General features: G+C 42.9%; 2 protein-coding genes across 4 annotated transcripts; one reads left to right on the top strand and one right to left on the bottom strand.

Annotated features, from left to right (window-relative positions):
* Positions 1-3,303: 3,303 nt before the first annotated feature.
* LOC136486174 (protein FLORAL ORGAN NUMBER2-like) lies at positions 3,304-4,225 on the top strand. Its single transcript, XM_066483011.1, has 3 exons — positions 3,304-3,493; positions 3,772-3,863; positions 3,993-4,225. The coding sequence occupies exons 1-3, from the start codon at positions 3,412-3,414 to the stop codon at positions 4,170-4,172; spliced, it is 354 nt and encodes a 117-aa protein (XP_066339108.1). The 5' UTR covers positions 3,304-3,411; the 3' UTR covers positions 4,173-4,225.
* A 2,684-nt stretch (positions 4,226-6,909) lies between these two features.
* On the bottom strand, positions 6,910-11,252 carry LOC136490150 (target of rapamycin complex subunit LST8-like). 3 transcript variants are annotated; one of them, XM_066486633.1, is made up of 12 exons: positions 10,907-11,252; positions 10,786-10,870; positions 10,054-10,175; positions 9,850-9,951; positions 9,657-9,769; positions 8,866-8,935; positions 8,254-8,331; positions 8,046-8,162; positions 7,889-7,983; positions 7,710-7,789; positions 7,402-7,461; positions 6,910-7,320 (listed from the first exon to the last, which is right to left on the bottom strand). In XM_066486633.1, exons 3-12 carry the CDS (start codon positions 10,159-10,161, stop codon positions 7,193-7,195), a joined length of 951 nt encoding a protein of 316 aa, XP_066342730.1. In that variant the 5' UTR covers positions 10,162-10,175; positions 10,786-10,870; positions 10,907-11,252; the 3' UTR covers positions 6,910-7,192. The 3 variants fall into 3 exon arrangements, 2 of the variants coding, with proteins under 2 accessions (XP_066342730.1, XP_066342729.1); XM_066486632.1 differs by having other exon boundaries at positions 10,786-11,252; XR_010767536.1 differs by having other exon boundaries at positions 7,232-7,320; positions 7,402-7,620; positions 10,786-11,251.
* Positions 11,253-15,749: the final 4,497 nt, after the last annotated feature.

Here is a 15,749-nt window from a genome sequence, read left to right as displayed (position 1 = left end):
TCAAGTCGCCACGGAGTCGATCGATGGTGCATGGATGCAATATATATAGGGTAAGGCTATTCTGCAGCTGTTCATAGAATAACTTATTCTATAGCCACCTTAATTTACGATAATATTTGTACCAATTTACGATAACATGAATATGCATTTACGATACTCGTGTTACTACAACTCACGGTGATATTTACGATAATGTTATAGTAAATCACTTAGTAAGAAGTTACTGTAATCACGTAAATTAACATGATAATTATCGTAACTCAAAGTGGCCACAGAATAAGTTATTATATGGCCAGCTGCAGAACAGAATATATATAGAACTACTGTAAACCACCCCCTGCTCCAAACTGAGTGGCCACATAATTTTGAACTCTGAACTTTCATAACTCTGAACTTTCATAAGAAATCAGGGCCTTGTTTAGTTCCTCCTAAACTTTCAACTTTGGCACTATAAAAAAGAAGATTCCCCGTCACATCAAACTTACGGTACATGGAATACTAAAAGTAGACGAAATTAAAAACTAATTGCACAGTTTGGTTGTACTTTGCGAGACGAACATTTTCAGCCTAATTAGTCAACAGTTGGACAATTATTATCAAATACAAATGAAATGCTATAGTGACGCTACAGTATATTTTGCCAACTTTGCACATTCAAAATTTAACAAGTAAACAAGGCCCAGATGCGGTGAACACTGGAAACCACCCCCTGCTCCAAATTTGCAAACATGACACAGGAACGATGGACCTTGTTTAATTTGGGCCTTGTTTAAATTGTCTCAAAATTCCAAGTTTTTTTACTCTCTCTTCATCACATCAATTTTTAGACGCATGTATGGAGCATTAAATGTAGGTAAAAAAAATAACTAATTGCACAGTTTGGTTGTAAATCACGAGATGAATCTTTTGAGCCTAGTTAATCCATGATCGGACAAAGTTTGTCAAATACAAATAAAACATGCTACAGTGTTAGATTGCAAAAATTTACAATCTGGGTTCCGGTCCCAAAACGCTACGCGTACTGGTCTTGCAGTACAGTGCCTGACTGCATGTCTCCCGTCTCCGTCCACTGCTGCTGGCAGAGGCGTGAGGCGCGGGGGAGGGGGTCGAGCAGCCGGAGACAGCGGCGTAAATGCATCTGCGCGCACGCAGCTCGGCAGCAGGTAGCGTAGCGCCGAGAGCCCGAGCTCCACTCGAGTGCAGCGAGTCCAACCATCACGTCGGGCGGTCACCAGGCGGGCGGACGTGACGCGAGTGTGAGTTGCGTCGCCCCTGCCACTGCTAGTGCTAGGCTCTCAGCCTCGTGTGGAGCGAGCGAGCACTAGCAGCATAGGGTCGAGGTGGAGGTGGAGGTGGAGGTGGACGGGTGGGATGGATGGTGCCGGTGCCCCCAGACTCCAGTCGTACAGCACGTCGTCCCAGATGAGATGAGATGAGCTGAGCTCGCCGTTCAGCGTAGGACATACGGATACGATCCAGCAGCCATTCATTCATGATCACAGCAAGCGTACGTACTACGTGACCACTCGTCAGCAAACGCGCAAGCGGCGACAGTACGTGCGTACGGGTGCCACCAGCACAACGTACTATGATTTCAACGGAGTACTAAAAACTGGTTGAAATTATCGGTCCGACTTATCAGTTTGGTTATAGTATTTTTTCTCGTAATAAATCAGCGAATATTATTTTTCGGCGGAACTTTTCACGAAGCGAACCGGGAGGCCAGGCCGGCGCATGGTCCTACGTGGCAGCACAGTTGCTTTGATTCTTCCATTTTGTTTGTTTGCTCATGAGCAGGACTACTGTAGGCGTGGCATGAACCGGCCGGCAGGCAGGCGCCAGCTTTGTTGAAGAACTTGAACCAAGGCGGCGTTTAGTTTGGCCGGAATCGGCGACGCCGGATTCACGGTAGCGCACTGTAGTATTTCGTTTGTATTTGGTAATAATTGTCTAATCGTTGACTAATTAGGCTCAAAACGTTCGTCTCGCAAAGTACAACCTAATTGTACAATTAGTTTTTGATTTCATCCACATTTAGTACTCCATACATATATCATAAATTTAATATGACGGAGAATCTTCCTTTTACCTAGTGCTAAAATTGAAAATTAAGAGCAACTAAACAAGGCCGCTGTGACGTGACCCTCTCTCTCTCCTCGAACACGTCAGAGCAAGCAAAAGATGCGGTCATCAATTCGCTTTCCAAACCGTCATCTGTACTGGATCCGCGAGCAGGATCTCCACCCCACTCCAGTGCACACAGGTGCAGACGTGGGAGCAGCCACTCCGCGGCAGTGCCCTCTTCTCATCTCATGATCCTCATCCACTGCACTCCCTGGCCACACAAGTTCCCTTTTCCCAGAAGAAACAAGGGCTTGTTTAGATTGCCAAGTTTTTTTATTTTTTCTCCATCATATTAAATCTTTGAACACATATATAAAATATTAAATATAGATAAAAAAATAACTAATTACATAGTTTGATTGTAAATTACGAGACGAATCTTTTGAGCTTAGTTAGACCATAATTGGACAATAATTATCAAATACAAATAAAAATGCTATAATGTCAAATACTGATTCCTAACTCCAATCTAAACAAGAACCAAGCAAGCAATTACACGACACGACGGCAGCCATCTTGTCAATCCTTAACTGTACGAATTGAATCCAACCAAAACTTTTACCCCCACCGATGCTCCGGCTTTTAGGGGCTGTGTGGTTCTACGTGAAATTTTAGTCCATGTGCTACCGCATGTTTGACACGTTAATGAAGTATTAAATATAGATAAAAAAATAACTAATTGTACAGATTGTGAGTAATTTGCAAGATAAATTTTTAAGGCTAATTAGTCCATGATTTAATAATGTGGTGCTACAGTAAATATATGCTAATGACGGATTAATTAGGCTTAATAAATTCTTGTAAATTAGTCTCCATCTATATAATTAGTTTTTATAATTAACTCATATTTAGTTCTCCTAAATAACATCCGAACGTCTAATGTGACATAGACTAAAATTTAGTCCGTGAAACCAAACACCCCCTTGCTCTTCAGCAGTACAAAGAGCTCCAGTGGTTGATGCCTTGATGACAGAAGTTTCGGACTAACGGCCACTCAGCTAATACCACTATCGTTTTTTACCATTTGGGTTGCTTGTCAAACCCTAACTTAACTTTGACAGCTTTTACTTATGCTGATGAAATCTTTGGGAGCAAACCAAGTGGGCCCGAGCTCTCATCTATAAGTACGTTCGTGGCCCTCCGCGGTTCTTGCTTTATCCCAGCAGCACAAGCCTGGTGCTCTCACGTCACTCCAGACACCACTGCTAGCTCCTGAGACTGTCCGCGCGCGCGTCCGTCCTCTGGTTATACACCGCGGCTCTTGCTTGGTCGACACTGCCATCAGCCATGGCCCGGATCTTCCTCTGCTTGGCGGCGGCATGTTGCTGCCTTGCGCTGCTTCCGCCGCCGGCGCAGGGCCGCCGTCCTGGTATGCACGATCGAGCAATGGCGCGCCGAGCTTATTTCTATGCCAACCTTCACTAGTTTCCATCTCTCTGAATACTAGCATATATATAGCTCCTGTCACCCATCCCCTCTCGCTTTTTCTTTCTTTATTTGCCTTTTCTGATGTTCATGTACCTGATGCGTGCAATGCAATGCGCTTCGTATGTTCCTGACTTGTTGTAGCATGCATGCAGTGTGGATGGTTGAGACTCGAGAGCCCTCCAGCTTCGTTGTTCATGTTGTCTGCGCTTGGTATTTCAGGTCATCTGGCGGCACCGGCAGCCGGTGGATTAGGCGGCCGCAGCAGGCTTCATCTGTTGCGTGTGCCAGAGCCACACTTTGATGCCACGGAGGTATCACTCGCACGTTCGTTCTATTTTTTTTAAAGAAAAATATTCATATAAAATATGTACTACTGCATTGTTGCGCTCTAGAGCTTTGCTGACCTCTGTGGTGGTGGTACCAACGACTGTGCATGTCAGGCGGCGGAGGAGGAGCCGCAGCAGCGCGGCGTGCCGGGGAAGGCGAGGTCAGCGTGGTCACCGGCGGCGGGGAGCGTGAGGCCGGAGCTGCGGGCGGTGCCCGGGGGCCCGGACCCGCTGCACCACCACGGCGGTAGCCCCAGCAGGCGGCCGGAGAAGGACCGCACCCCGTCCCCGTGACCCGGCCAGCATGGCTATCTGCTCGTGTCCGGCTATCGAGTTGAGTTAGGCTGCGCATGGGCGTTTTGTACTACTACTACTACGTATATGTACAAATGGTACTTGTTTCTTTTGTTTTCGAATTAAAATGGTACTTGTTTGGTCCCTTTGTGGAAGCGCAATTCTCACTGTGAAATTGTTCCGATTTCATCATTTGCTTATGAAACGTAGCTCCCCTGCATATATATATGCTCGGAAGTCGGAAAGAAAAAGAAAAATAGCAAAATGCAAAACATAACCATTGGCCATTTAGTCCATTACAAAAATTTCACGGAAATCGGATGTTTAGTTGGCGAAAATTTTTGGGAAATTATACTATAGCACTTTTGTTGTTATTTGGCAATTAGTGTTCAATCATAGTCTAATTAGGCTTAAAAGATTCGTCTCATGAATTTCGTCTAAACTATGTAATTAATTTTATTTTTTATTTATATTTAATGCTTCATGCATTCGTCGATGATCAACGTGCGCAGCAGGCGTGTAGCAAACCTCGCACAACTTCACAAGCAGTCACGACTGACGGCCCGTCTGGAACGTGAAAAAAAAATTCTGTACCTGCGTTTTCATATAAAATTGATATTTCTATAAAATTCTTGTATTATTATTACTACGAAATTTCTATGTTTCAAATATGCCATCAAGAGAGGTAAAAAAAAGAAGAAGAAGAAGGCACCCTACACACGGGTGGCGAGTGTCCCAGCACGTGGGCTGCTGAATTTGGTGGGCCTATGTGGAGAGTATTCCGACAATGGGCTGGTGAACATCTAGATCGATCGGAAGAACATAATTTGGTTCTTCTAAAAAAAAAGAACATGATTTAGATGGAGATAATGTATACGCATGTATAGACTTGATATACACACATCTCACATCTTTTTTTTTCTAAAATACTTGATATACAAGCATGTAACCCCCCCAACATGTCTATGCCCCCGGGTCTGCAGGCCAATCCTGGCCGATACCAGCCATACCGGTATAAGGCTAAATATTCAAGTAACACCTCATTTAGTGTGAAATGTTATAAACTTGTTGAGCTCTATGTTATTTTAGAAACATTTCTATGTTTTCCTAAAGTTGTATGCAAATATATCATACACCACTATTTATATGTAGCTATATCTATATATGTTATTGTTTCAATAGATGTGTAGTCACAAATCTTTTTACTAATATTTTGTTTATATATCTAAAAAATTAAAAAATCATGCTTCACGTTTACTTTCGCTGACCTATAATACAGTGCATCATGACTTCCAAAATTTATATTAAAATATAAGGTATTCTATGTGGTGCCCATGTTCATATTTGACAAAGTTTGTTAAAAAGAAAATCATAATTTGAGGAGAAATTTCTTAGTTGGGTCTAATCTATGGGTACATCCATTAGTTGAATATTCTCTTAAGTTACTTAAATTTGTTTGAATGCATTATATTACAAAACGGAGGTAGTAAGTCTTAAAAAAATTGGCGAAATTTCGGACGACGGGTTTCTTGGTAATTTTGAGTCTGGCGAAATTCTAATACCAAAATTGAAAAGCTAGTTGAGGGAGGCGAATGACCAGCAACGGGAGATCGACCTGGGCTCTTTGCATGCATCCCTACAATCTGGTTTGCTGTTACCAAACCTTGACAACGTCTGATGTTTCTTTGTCGAATTTTGGCTCAACTTTTGGTAACTCTCGCTTGCTTGCCAAATCGTTGTCTAGTCAAATTCGGTAGCAAAACCAATCGGTCGGGCCCACACTCTCGGCATCGCATCTGTATATATCCCAGGAGCACAAGTCTGAAGCTCGATGCTTTTGGTTCGTCGTCGTCGTCCAAGCCCAGCCATGGCCCGGTTCTTGCTGTGCTTGGCGGCGGCGTGCTGCTGCTGCCCTGCGCTGCTCCTGCCGCCGGTGCAGGGCCGCCCTGGCCCTGGCACCCGCAGCGATCATCATCTCCTGTTCCCGGAGCCACACTTTCGATGCCGCAGAGGTATCACGGCTACTTTCACGTTCTATTGTTTTTTCATGTATAAATAAAATATATATACATACCTTGTTTTTTCTACGAGAAGAAATTAAGCTTCTGCAACTGTGATCTCTGCATGTGGTGGTGCAACTGACTACTGTCAGCCGACGGAGCAGCAGGGCAGCATGTCGGTAAAGGCGACGCCGTCGTGGTCGCCGCCGCCGCCGCCGACGGCAGGGGGCGTCGTCACGCCGGAGCTGCGGTGGGTGCCTGGAGGCGTGAACCCGTTGCACAACCACGGCAGTACCACCAGGCAGGATGAGGAACGCACCCCACCGGCGGCAGCGGCGGCTGTGGAGGGGAGCGTCGCCAGGCCGGAGAAGCGGACGGCATCTTGGGGCGCGAACCCGTTGCACAACTAGAGACCACGGAAGCACCCCACCCCGTCCCCGTGACCCGGCGTGCGGACCGCAGAGGATCTGATCTGGCTCGCCTTGTGCCGTTGTGCGCATGGCTGACGACGAGTTGAGTCGTTGAGATGTTCAGCTAGCATCGTAGTTTGAGGGCACATTTGGGATCGTGCACTATGGAATTGCAGTGGTCACCGAAACTGTTTTAACGTGCGTCATGCTTCATGTACGATACTTGTTTCATCCAGTTCTGCAACGTAGAATTGCAATTTGTTACTGAAACGGTTTAGATTTCTGCAATATAGCTCTCCAGCATATGCTCAGGGAAAAAATGGGAACTAAATTCAACGCGTAACCATTGCTGCATTCAATTCATAGAACAAAAAGAAGTATCACTAAAATTCTGCTGAATCATCCACCAACAGCACGCAAATTATTTGTACGCAGCCCCAGAGGCTTGCCGCATATATACAGCTACAGCCCCGCATTTCAACAACAGAGCGTTAAACACTACCGCTTGCTGCATATACAGCTACAGCCCCGCATTTCAACAACTGGGCGTTAAGAGTGAAAAAAAAGCTCTGCAATCCAAAGTATGTACAGGAAAGCAGTCACAACATGCTTATGAGGGCGCTGATTCTGCCCCATCATGGAGAGCGCAGCACACGGTGGCCTTGTGATGACCCTGGTACACCCTGACGGCCTCTCCAGTTGACATCGTCCATAGCCTCGCTGTGGTGTCTGAAGAAGCTGCAAGAGAGAACAGACCGGTTAACTGTGCAACTGATGAATCATCGGGGAAGGCAGAGGGCAACACGGTGTAGTTCATACCTGTTATCAGATAAGCACCATCGACCGAGAATACACAGTCCCAAACCCAGCGCTGATGGCCTAAGAAGTTGATTGCCAGTGATGTTTCAGGATCTCGCCAACACTCTCACGGTGCAACTGGTCAGCACAACACGCCAAAGAAGCGGTTGGCTGAGCCAGCCCGGGTTCGAGTCACGGCACCAGCTTCTTAAGATGAAAATCAGGGGGACATCTCTCCACCTAGTCAAATCTTATGTTTCAGGATCTCATTCGGAAACATAAGATGAGTATGAGATGGAGAATTGTTAAAAGGAGACTCCAAACATTACCGACTAAAGTTCTTTCCAACTTGAAGCCATCAACATTCCAAATCTTTACAGTGTGGTCAGATGATGCTGTGGCAAGATACCTGCAAACAAACCCAAGAATGTCACATGGAACCCAAGAGGACACAATAATACACTGGAAGAACCATGAAAAATAGCCTTTTAGACCATTATTACATTACCTGTTAGGATCGCAAAATTCTGGTGAAAGCAGGCACTTCAGAATGTAGCCATCATGGGCTTGCACTTTGTGCAGAGGTTCAAAGCAGGTAATTGTGTATTTGAAAAATTCAGAAATCACAAACTCTATTTATACGGTTATTTGCAGAACAGACTGACCTGAGTACCCTTAAGTAGGCGCCAAACGTAACATGTCCCACGGTTATTTGCAGCAACCACCATACTCCCATCCCACATGACTGTCAGAGATCTTACAGCAGTATCAACCTCCGGTACCTAAATAATTGGAACCAACAGATCAATTGTTTTCTTGCATTACCCTTTCCACAGAAGTACCATAATACTGGAATATGAGTATGTGACTCACAAACTCACAGCTGCACGAGTTAGCGGCCAAATCCCACACATGTATGTTTCCATTCTGATCACCAGATATTAGCTCTTTCTGAAAAAAAAAACATATAATGTTTTGAAATTTGGTGGAAAGGAACAAAAATAAGTAACAGAGGAGAATGGCCAAAACAAAAACTATCTGACTCAACCATCCAAGTTAAGAATACTCACTATTTAATCAGTACAAGAAAATAAAGTTCCACAGGAAATTTGAGAAACAAAGAGAGTGAGACATAGGCCAAGCCATCTCTGCAGTTTGAGACGAAGGCTAGCCATATGAAAGTTCAGTTCACTCTCTCGAGTTGATTTCAACTAGGGTATCACAATAATTGAAACCTATAAATTCACAGCTACATGCAGTCAAATTGTGTTTTGTCAGCATTTTTGCATTACAGAGTTGGCAAGGGATACAATCAATGCCAAGCAATCACCTAAAAACAGTATGGAAGCAATGAACAGAAGTATCTAACCAACAAGTTTATAACCAAAATGTAGCTTAATCAGTGTTGTACTTGGATGAAGATATTTGCAATCCATTACCACTTAAGATCGTACAGATAAAAAAAATGAAAATAATGATTCTAACCTGATTTGGGTGTAGAACTACAGTGTTGACAGCGGCACGACTTTCATATTCTCGTTGGCAAGTTCCAGTCCTGAAACCATACACACACAAATAACAAAATAAATATCGAAGGCATAAGATGATTTATAGCTCAGAAAATTAGTATGGTCGAGACTGTACAAAATTAAAAAGCTAATATCTAATTCACATCACACCATCTAGTACACTACCAGACAAACTCATGAAGGAAGTTACATGAGATTTGGAGGATTCAGATAGTCTGATTCTGATCAAATTGGTGTGGTGGCATTCTTCACAGATGCTATCGATTTGTGAGTCGGTTAATTTCAAAATGTTCATATGTTTGCCCTTTTAAGTTTCCCTAAAGTTTAATCCAGTTAAAGTAAACCCGACGCGCCATATTGTGCGTATGCATGATAGCACCTGGAAATTGATCTGCACTGTTTTTTTTAACCGAAAATACAGTAGGGGTGGCCCCCAATATAAAGTTTTATTAAAATAAGGAGAAGCTCAACATCTGTTTGAGAAACACCAGGAACAGAAACTGTACAAGAGCAGAAAAGAGGAGGGGGGGAGGGGGGGGGGGGGGGGGGAGCGGTTCCAAGGTGGACCAGAGAGCTATAACAACCCAAGGGGCAAGAAAGCCAACAACACTAGACTATGGAAATTGATCTGCACTGGATTGTCCCCTAGTGAAGGACATTTTTTAAAGTTTTCGCTAGAACTGCCGGTCAAGTAAATAGGCTTACAACTTAAGAAATGATACAAGATATTAGGTTTGAAAAGCTCACCGTAAATCCCAGATTCTAACAGTACCATCTTCAGAACCTGAATACATCCAGTTACCATCACAATGGAATCCCACAGCCATCACATTGCTAGTATGTGGATCATAGCTAATTACCTGCTAGGTGTATTCTCATCAAATAAGGAAAAGGAACTTGAGGACTCATAGGGATTGATGTTGAAAACATGTATTCGTACCGGTTGAGGGCTATTTGAGTTGATGTCAAAAAGGCGGATATGAGGATTGCCAGCGGCAGCTAAGAACCGCTTGTCAGGGGTTATCTCAAGGCGATTAACTTGCTGCAGTCAACATGTTACAGCAGCGAAAAGGTGTGTAAGATTGTTTTTAAACTAGATAGCTCTGATGCTGACGGTGAAGTATTACCAATAGCAATTACTTACAGAGTCTGGATATTGAATAGTGCGGTAACAGCGGCCACTCTTGGCTTCCCAAAATCTGGTTGTGTGATCATAACTTGCAGTTGCTAGAATGACAGAAGGTTGAGCCATTTAGCAGCATTAGCCTGTGCATACATCAGCACATGCTCTCAGAATGATGAAAATAGACACGGATAAAAGATGGCATTATATATATGGTAACAAATGAATAGGCTTTGGCGTTACAATTTACAAAGAATCCATTTATCCTAAGATTGAGCATTTATTCCTATCCTTACTTATAAATTCAATCAACCACTAAATTGGTACATGATTTTTCTTTCTACCAAATTACACATGGATAAAGCACCACAATGTAGGTAACCTGCTGATCCTCAAAGCTAAGTCTGTCTTCAGGGGTGTGTCTACCATTTTGAGGTTGGGTATTCAAAATGTAAAGGGCTGTTTGGGTTTTTTTTACAGTCTAAAGTCTATATTTAACATGTATAATACCACATAATAGTAACTGTGTAACATATAGCAGCTATAACACATACTTGAGCACACATGTTCATAAAATTGAGCTAAAAATTAGTAGTACCACTTCTTTTCGTCTTTATATTTGAGACCTCAAATCGAACCAGTGATCTAAAATCAGGAAATCACATTCAAGTAATGCTCACTGCCATAATGTGGTAGTTCCATTATTTCACATAATACAACGAAATGTAAGGCCAATTAACCAAATTAACTTACAAATTGGATTCCCAGTTGATGGCTTGCTGAAGATTGCTGAAGACTCCAATCGGTCAGACCTTCTCCTGCCTCGGTGCCTATGCAGGTTGCAGAAGTGCTGCTGCAGGCATAGGCGCTGGCTTCCAGTAGTTTAAAAGCTCGAGCAGGCGGCCGCCGGCCACCCACGGGCTGCGGCCGCCGCCCCGCCGCTGTCCGCCTAGCCGGCGCTCTTCAGCCGCCCGTGCCCAGCGTCCACGCCTGTCTCTGCGCACGCCGGAGGGAGTATACGTCGCCACCCGTGCCCAGCGTCCTCGCCTGTCTCTACCCACGCCGCAGGGAGTACACGCCGCCGCCCGCTAGGGTTTGGTTGGGAGTTTTGGATCGTGAGGGAGGAGCAGAAGCCGGCCGACCCGGAGGAGACGGGAGAGGGATGCGATACTAGCGACGAGGAGAGAAATATTGGGCCATCGGATAGGGAGGGAGAGAGAGTAGAATAGGCCTTTTGGACGGAATTCTTGAGTACCCAGTCGTGTTTGTATCATTTTCTTTCTTTTTTAATACACGTACGTGGTATATGTACCTGCCATATATATAGAATTTTTTTAAAAAAAATATTCTCTCCATTCCAAATTATAAAATATTTTGACTTTTCTAGATACATAATTTTTATTATGTATCTAGATATACATTATGTCGTCTTATAATTTAAAATGGATAGGATAATAGATTATTTAACTAAAATACCCTTGAACTAAATTGTCCCATCCTTTGTCTGTCTCTATGGGCGATACACGTTTGGGACTTAGGTCGACACAATCCTCACGCAAGTCAGCCGAGCCTAGGGTGACGACGACGAGTGCCACTCAGCTAGTTTTTTGAAAGAACAGATCAAAGGAAGGCTGAATGAAGCTGAGGGCAGCGATTTAGGTTGCCCCGCAAGAGGAGGTTGACAGGGAACATAGTTGTTCGATCTTTCGTTAGGTACAATAGACTATGCCCTCACTAGTTTTCACGATTCCCGTTGACTACTATCGGATTATGATGTGGGATCAGCACCGTTGGAAAGCTTGTCTTCTTTGCTTTTCTGTACATATGTAGAACATTAAACACGGAGTCCGTGTGCGGTATGGGCATTGATTTTTATTGTAGACTACTCCTGAAGTCCGAGGTGGACTCGAATTTGATATGGATTGGGTCTCCAACTTGGCTTGATGCCCATGTTGGGTCTTCTTCACCTCTATGTCTCCCTCCAAGTACTTCCATTACCTCTCTATAGTTCTTTAAAAATAATAATATCATTAGATAGCAATCTATTATTATAATCATGAAATGGAGTACTTAGGAACGAGCTTACTCGGAGAGTAAATTGTTGTGCTTGAGTTCTAGTGATCGACCCTTCTTGAAGAATGATGTGTGTATCTAAAGGAGTGATGTCCTTACTAGAGCTAGGGAGACATGGAGGAGATGGTACCACATGGATCAGTATTGCACCCAATTCCTTGTTTTGGGCAAGTTGTGAATTGTGAACAATAATTTCTTGCTCATTGGGCTTATTATTCCAGGTAGGGATCTTCTGTTTGTTGGTCGTAATTAACAAGAAAATTAGTTGGCTCGAGCTGGAATTTCTAGTGCGGAAGGCGCACCTGGTCTATGGAGCGTGTGCCCGAGAAATTTCAAGCCGCCGCCTGGAATTTCCATTGCGGGTGTCCAACCCACGCCAATGGTCGGGAGAGGAGTGTCTGCATGAGAAATTCTAGGGCGTTGCTTGGATATTCTAGTGCAGGAATGGGAGCCTCAACAGCAACGGTCGAGAGGGGGAGGCATGCTAGAGGATAAGGCTGGCTCCTCCCCTCCTTCTTCCTCACTCCTTTATTCCCCATTCTTGAAAATCTTGAGATCTAAAATTGAAGAAGAAAAGCTCTCTCTCTCCTAGGCTTGGTGCTAACCCTAAGAGAGAAGTTGAGAGCCCCAAGTGTTGATCTAGTGGCTCCAAGAGCATCTCCCTCTCCTCTCCCTCTCTAAGCTTGGTGCTCATTCACGAGAGGATTTGGGGGAAACCCTAGTGTGTGCTTTTGAGATTGCATATTTGGTGACACTAGGTGGTGATTGTGATTGTAGATTTCTTGTTACTTTTGGTGATTGCCGTCACCTAGACGATTGGTGTTTTGTTGATTGGTGAGGGGATTTGGTGATTGTGTCCGCCCCCAATCAAGGATTATATTTGTGAGGGGTTCTTGACCTTTTTCCCGCGAGAGACTGCAAAAGGTACTCTAGTAGTTTGCTCGTGTCATTGAATTACCCTCGCTTGTGGGTAGGTTCTTGCGGCGCCCATTTATTGGGCTATGTATGTGATACCTATTAGTCGCCGAACCACCAAGTGTTAGTCGACATAATGGGGACTAGCGTGCTGGCAAGCACGTGAACATCGGGAGAACAAATATTGTGTCAATTGTTATTGGAATTCTTCCGGTGACTCACTTGGTATTCATTGATTGGTTCATTGTCTCTTGCGGCGGTATAATCATCTCACTCACTCTCTTGTATTTACTTTGATATATAGTTGTGTAGCAAGGCTCTTTAGTGTAATTAGTCTGAGAGCTTGCTTGTTAAGTTGAGTAGCTTGTCTAGTGAGGCTCTTTAGTGTAGCTAGTTTGAGAGCTCACTAGTTAGAGAGTAGTGACTTAGCTATTGATTGATCTAGATATATTAATCAACTAGAATTGTGGTGTAGGTGGCTTGCAACCTTTATAAAGTTAGAGCAAAATTGTGTTTCGCTATTTATGTTACTAACTCTTTGCTCTAGTGAATTTATAGATATTTTTATAGGCTATTTATTCTCTCTAGCAATTTATAACCTTTCTTATGTTGATGGACACGAGGAGGGGGTGCAGCGGCGCGGGCGTGTGAGGTTCTGCCCACATCGCCCTTGGCGAGCATATATACATGATGCTCTACACGCACTAGTAGTTGTTGTAGCAGGCTAGCATAGCGCCACTCTTATGGACCATGTGCCATATTATACTGTGGATACCCTTCATCATCTAAGTGCACCACCTCTTTCAAGATACTCGATGGTGTTATTATGGAATATATATGTAGTGAACGAGAATGACGTACTGGATTTTGTAGTCCATAGCTAATATAAAAATACATGACACAATAGTGACTATTTTTAGATAATAAGGTACTATTAGACTTAAGGTCAAACCTTATCCTCATATAAATCACCTCCGTTACATACTTACATTCCTTAGGCGGTGTTTGGTTTCACACGACGAAAGTTTAGTAACTGTTACATCGAATGTTTAATACAAATTAAGTATTAAATATAGACTATTTATAAAACTAATTACATAAATAAAAATTAATTCACGAGACGAATCTATTAAACCTAATTAGTTAAGGATTAGCGACGGTGATGCTACAGTGGTATGATTCTAATGATACTCACTAGTCAACATACTTTTTGGCACGTGTTGACATAAAAATATGGCGATGTGATCAACACACAACAAGCCAAAAAATCTGAGTGGAACGAGACTATAGATCTGCTTAGCTTCGACACAGAACCAGCCGATTATGAAAACCCAATGACGTGCCAGTCAATTTGACCTGCAATCGACACAGAACCGGAGCGATGCAGCTATGGAAGTATCATTAGATTAGATCTCATTAACTAGTGAGTTTATTCAAGATTGAAACATGTCTTTGGATGCATACTATGTTTGACTGGAATAGAGATAAAACAGCCGATCTAGCGGAATTAAGCCATCAATTATAAGATTTGAAGCGTGACCAGATCAAAGGACGATCAATTAAGATGATATGATGCTGATCTATCTCTATCCCAATCAGGTATTAATTATAGCAAGATTGATAACTGGTGAATCAACCAAAAACAACAAGAAAAATCTTACTAATCTTAGCAGATTCGATAATTGATGATATTGTATTAAACAATAAGTTATTTAACACAAGATCGATAACTTTGATCTATATTATGATTCGTAAGAGATCAATTCGCTGATGTAGCCTTACAAACTACGATATAGATCGATAACTAACTTATATTATGGCTCATAAAAGATCAATCAGCTGATGCAGCTTTACAAGCAAATACAAGTCGTGACGGTACTCATAAGCAAGCTGGAGGTCGATCAGTTAATGCAGCCCTATTTGCTGAAGAACTCACCGAGATCTATAATGCTTCTACTCCTAATGCGATGGCGAAAGTTGAAAAGAATGTATTGATTGAATGTTCATCTTTTTTTACAATAACCAGGGTCTAATATTTATATCCGGAACCTAAACATGAATCCTACTCAAATACGACTCATTATAATTCTTGTAATAAAAAGAACTTCCTAACTTAATAATAATCTGGACTCCAATTTTTCTTATTTATATAGTCCGACACATCTTCCTAGCGCCACTCAAGCATAGCCCATTGACGTCGTCTACTGACATCATCCATAAAATAGCCAATTCTGATATCACATCTAAATCAGCTGATACCGATTCATATCTAATCGATTCCTTGATGACACAATCCTAGAAGCTTCAAGTTTTTGCGTTCTTTTTTCCAAATTTTGGTGTAAACACACGCTCCCCAATTTTAGGATAAAAATAATTTTATTTCAAAATTCCTATTCATCTATTCACCGTGTTACAATTGCCCATTCAAAAATGTAAACGCATGGCTCCTGACCTCTTGGGCCAAATTCTATATAATACCCCAACAATATCATTTCCAGTTCGCTTGGCCTACTTACTTTGCCCTTCTTTCTTGAGCAAACTTCAACAGTCAAAGCCGCCACTACCAAAGCCTTAACCCTAGCAAATCATCTGTTCTACCAAACCGCCATTCAAGCAACCTTCCTCAGATTTAGATTCATTTTGGCTACAATGGCAACTAGCGACCACGTTCCTAAGGTATGCCTTCAAACTTCTACCTTTCAAGTGTTAGCCGCTACTCTGTATTTTCC

Source organism: Miscanthus floridulus, chromosome 10 (genome assembly GCF_019320115.1).
Source record: "Miscanthus floridulus cultivar M001 chromosome 10, ASM1932011v1, whole genome shotgun sequence".
In the NCBI taxonomy this organism is placed as follows: domain Eukaryota; kingdom Viridiplantae; phylum Streptophyta; class Magnoliopsida; order Poales; family Poaceae; genus Miscanthus; species Miscanthus floridulus.
The sequence above is the reverse complement of the archived record's forward strand: the minus strand, read 5'-3'. Positions and strand labels throughout refer to the sequence as shown.

Coding starts and splice junctions, on each gene's coding strand:
- LOC136486174 (XM_066483011.1), top strand. CDS start 3,412: ATGGCCCGGATCTTCCTCTGCTTGGCGGCGGCATGTTGCTGCCTTGCG. Junction 3,494..3,771: donor GGCGCAGGGCCGCCGTCCTG/GTATGCACGATC, acceptor TTGGTATTTCAG/GTCATCTGGCGGCACCGGCA. Junction 3,864..3,992: donor CACACTTTGATGCCACGGAG/GTATCACTCGCA, acceptor TGTGCATGTCAG/GCGGCGGAGGAGGAGCCGCA.
- LOC136490150 (XM_066486632.1), bottom strand. CDS start 10,161: ATGGCTCAACCTTCTGTCATTCTAGCAACTGCAAGTTATGATCACACA. Junction 9,952..10,053: donor CTATTCAATATCCAGACTCT/GTAAGTAATTGC, acceptor TGTTGACTGCAG/CAAGTTAATCGCCTTGAGAT. Junction 8,163..8,253: donor ACTCGTGCAGCTGTGAGTTT/GTGAGTCACATA, acceptor CCAATTATTTAG/GTACCGGAGGTTGATACTGC.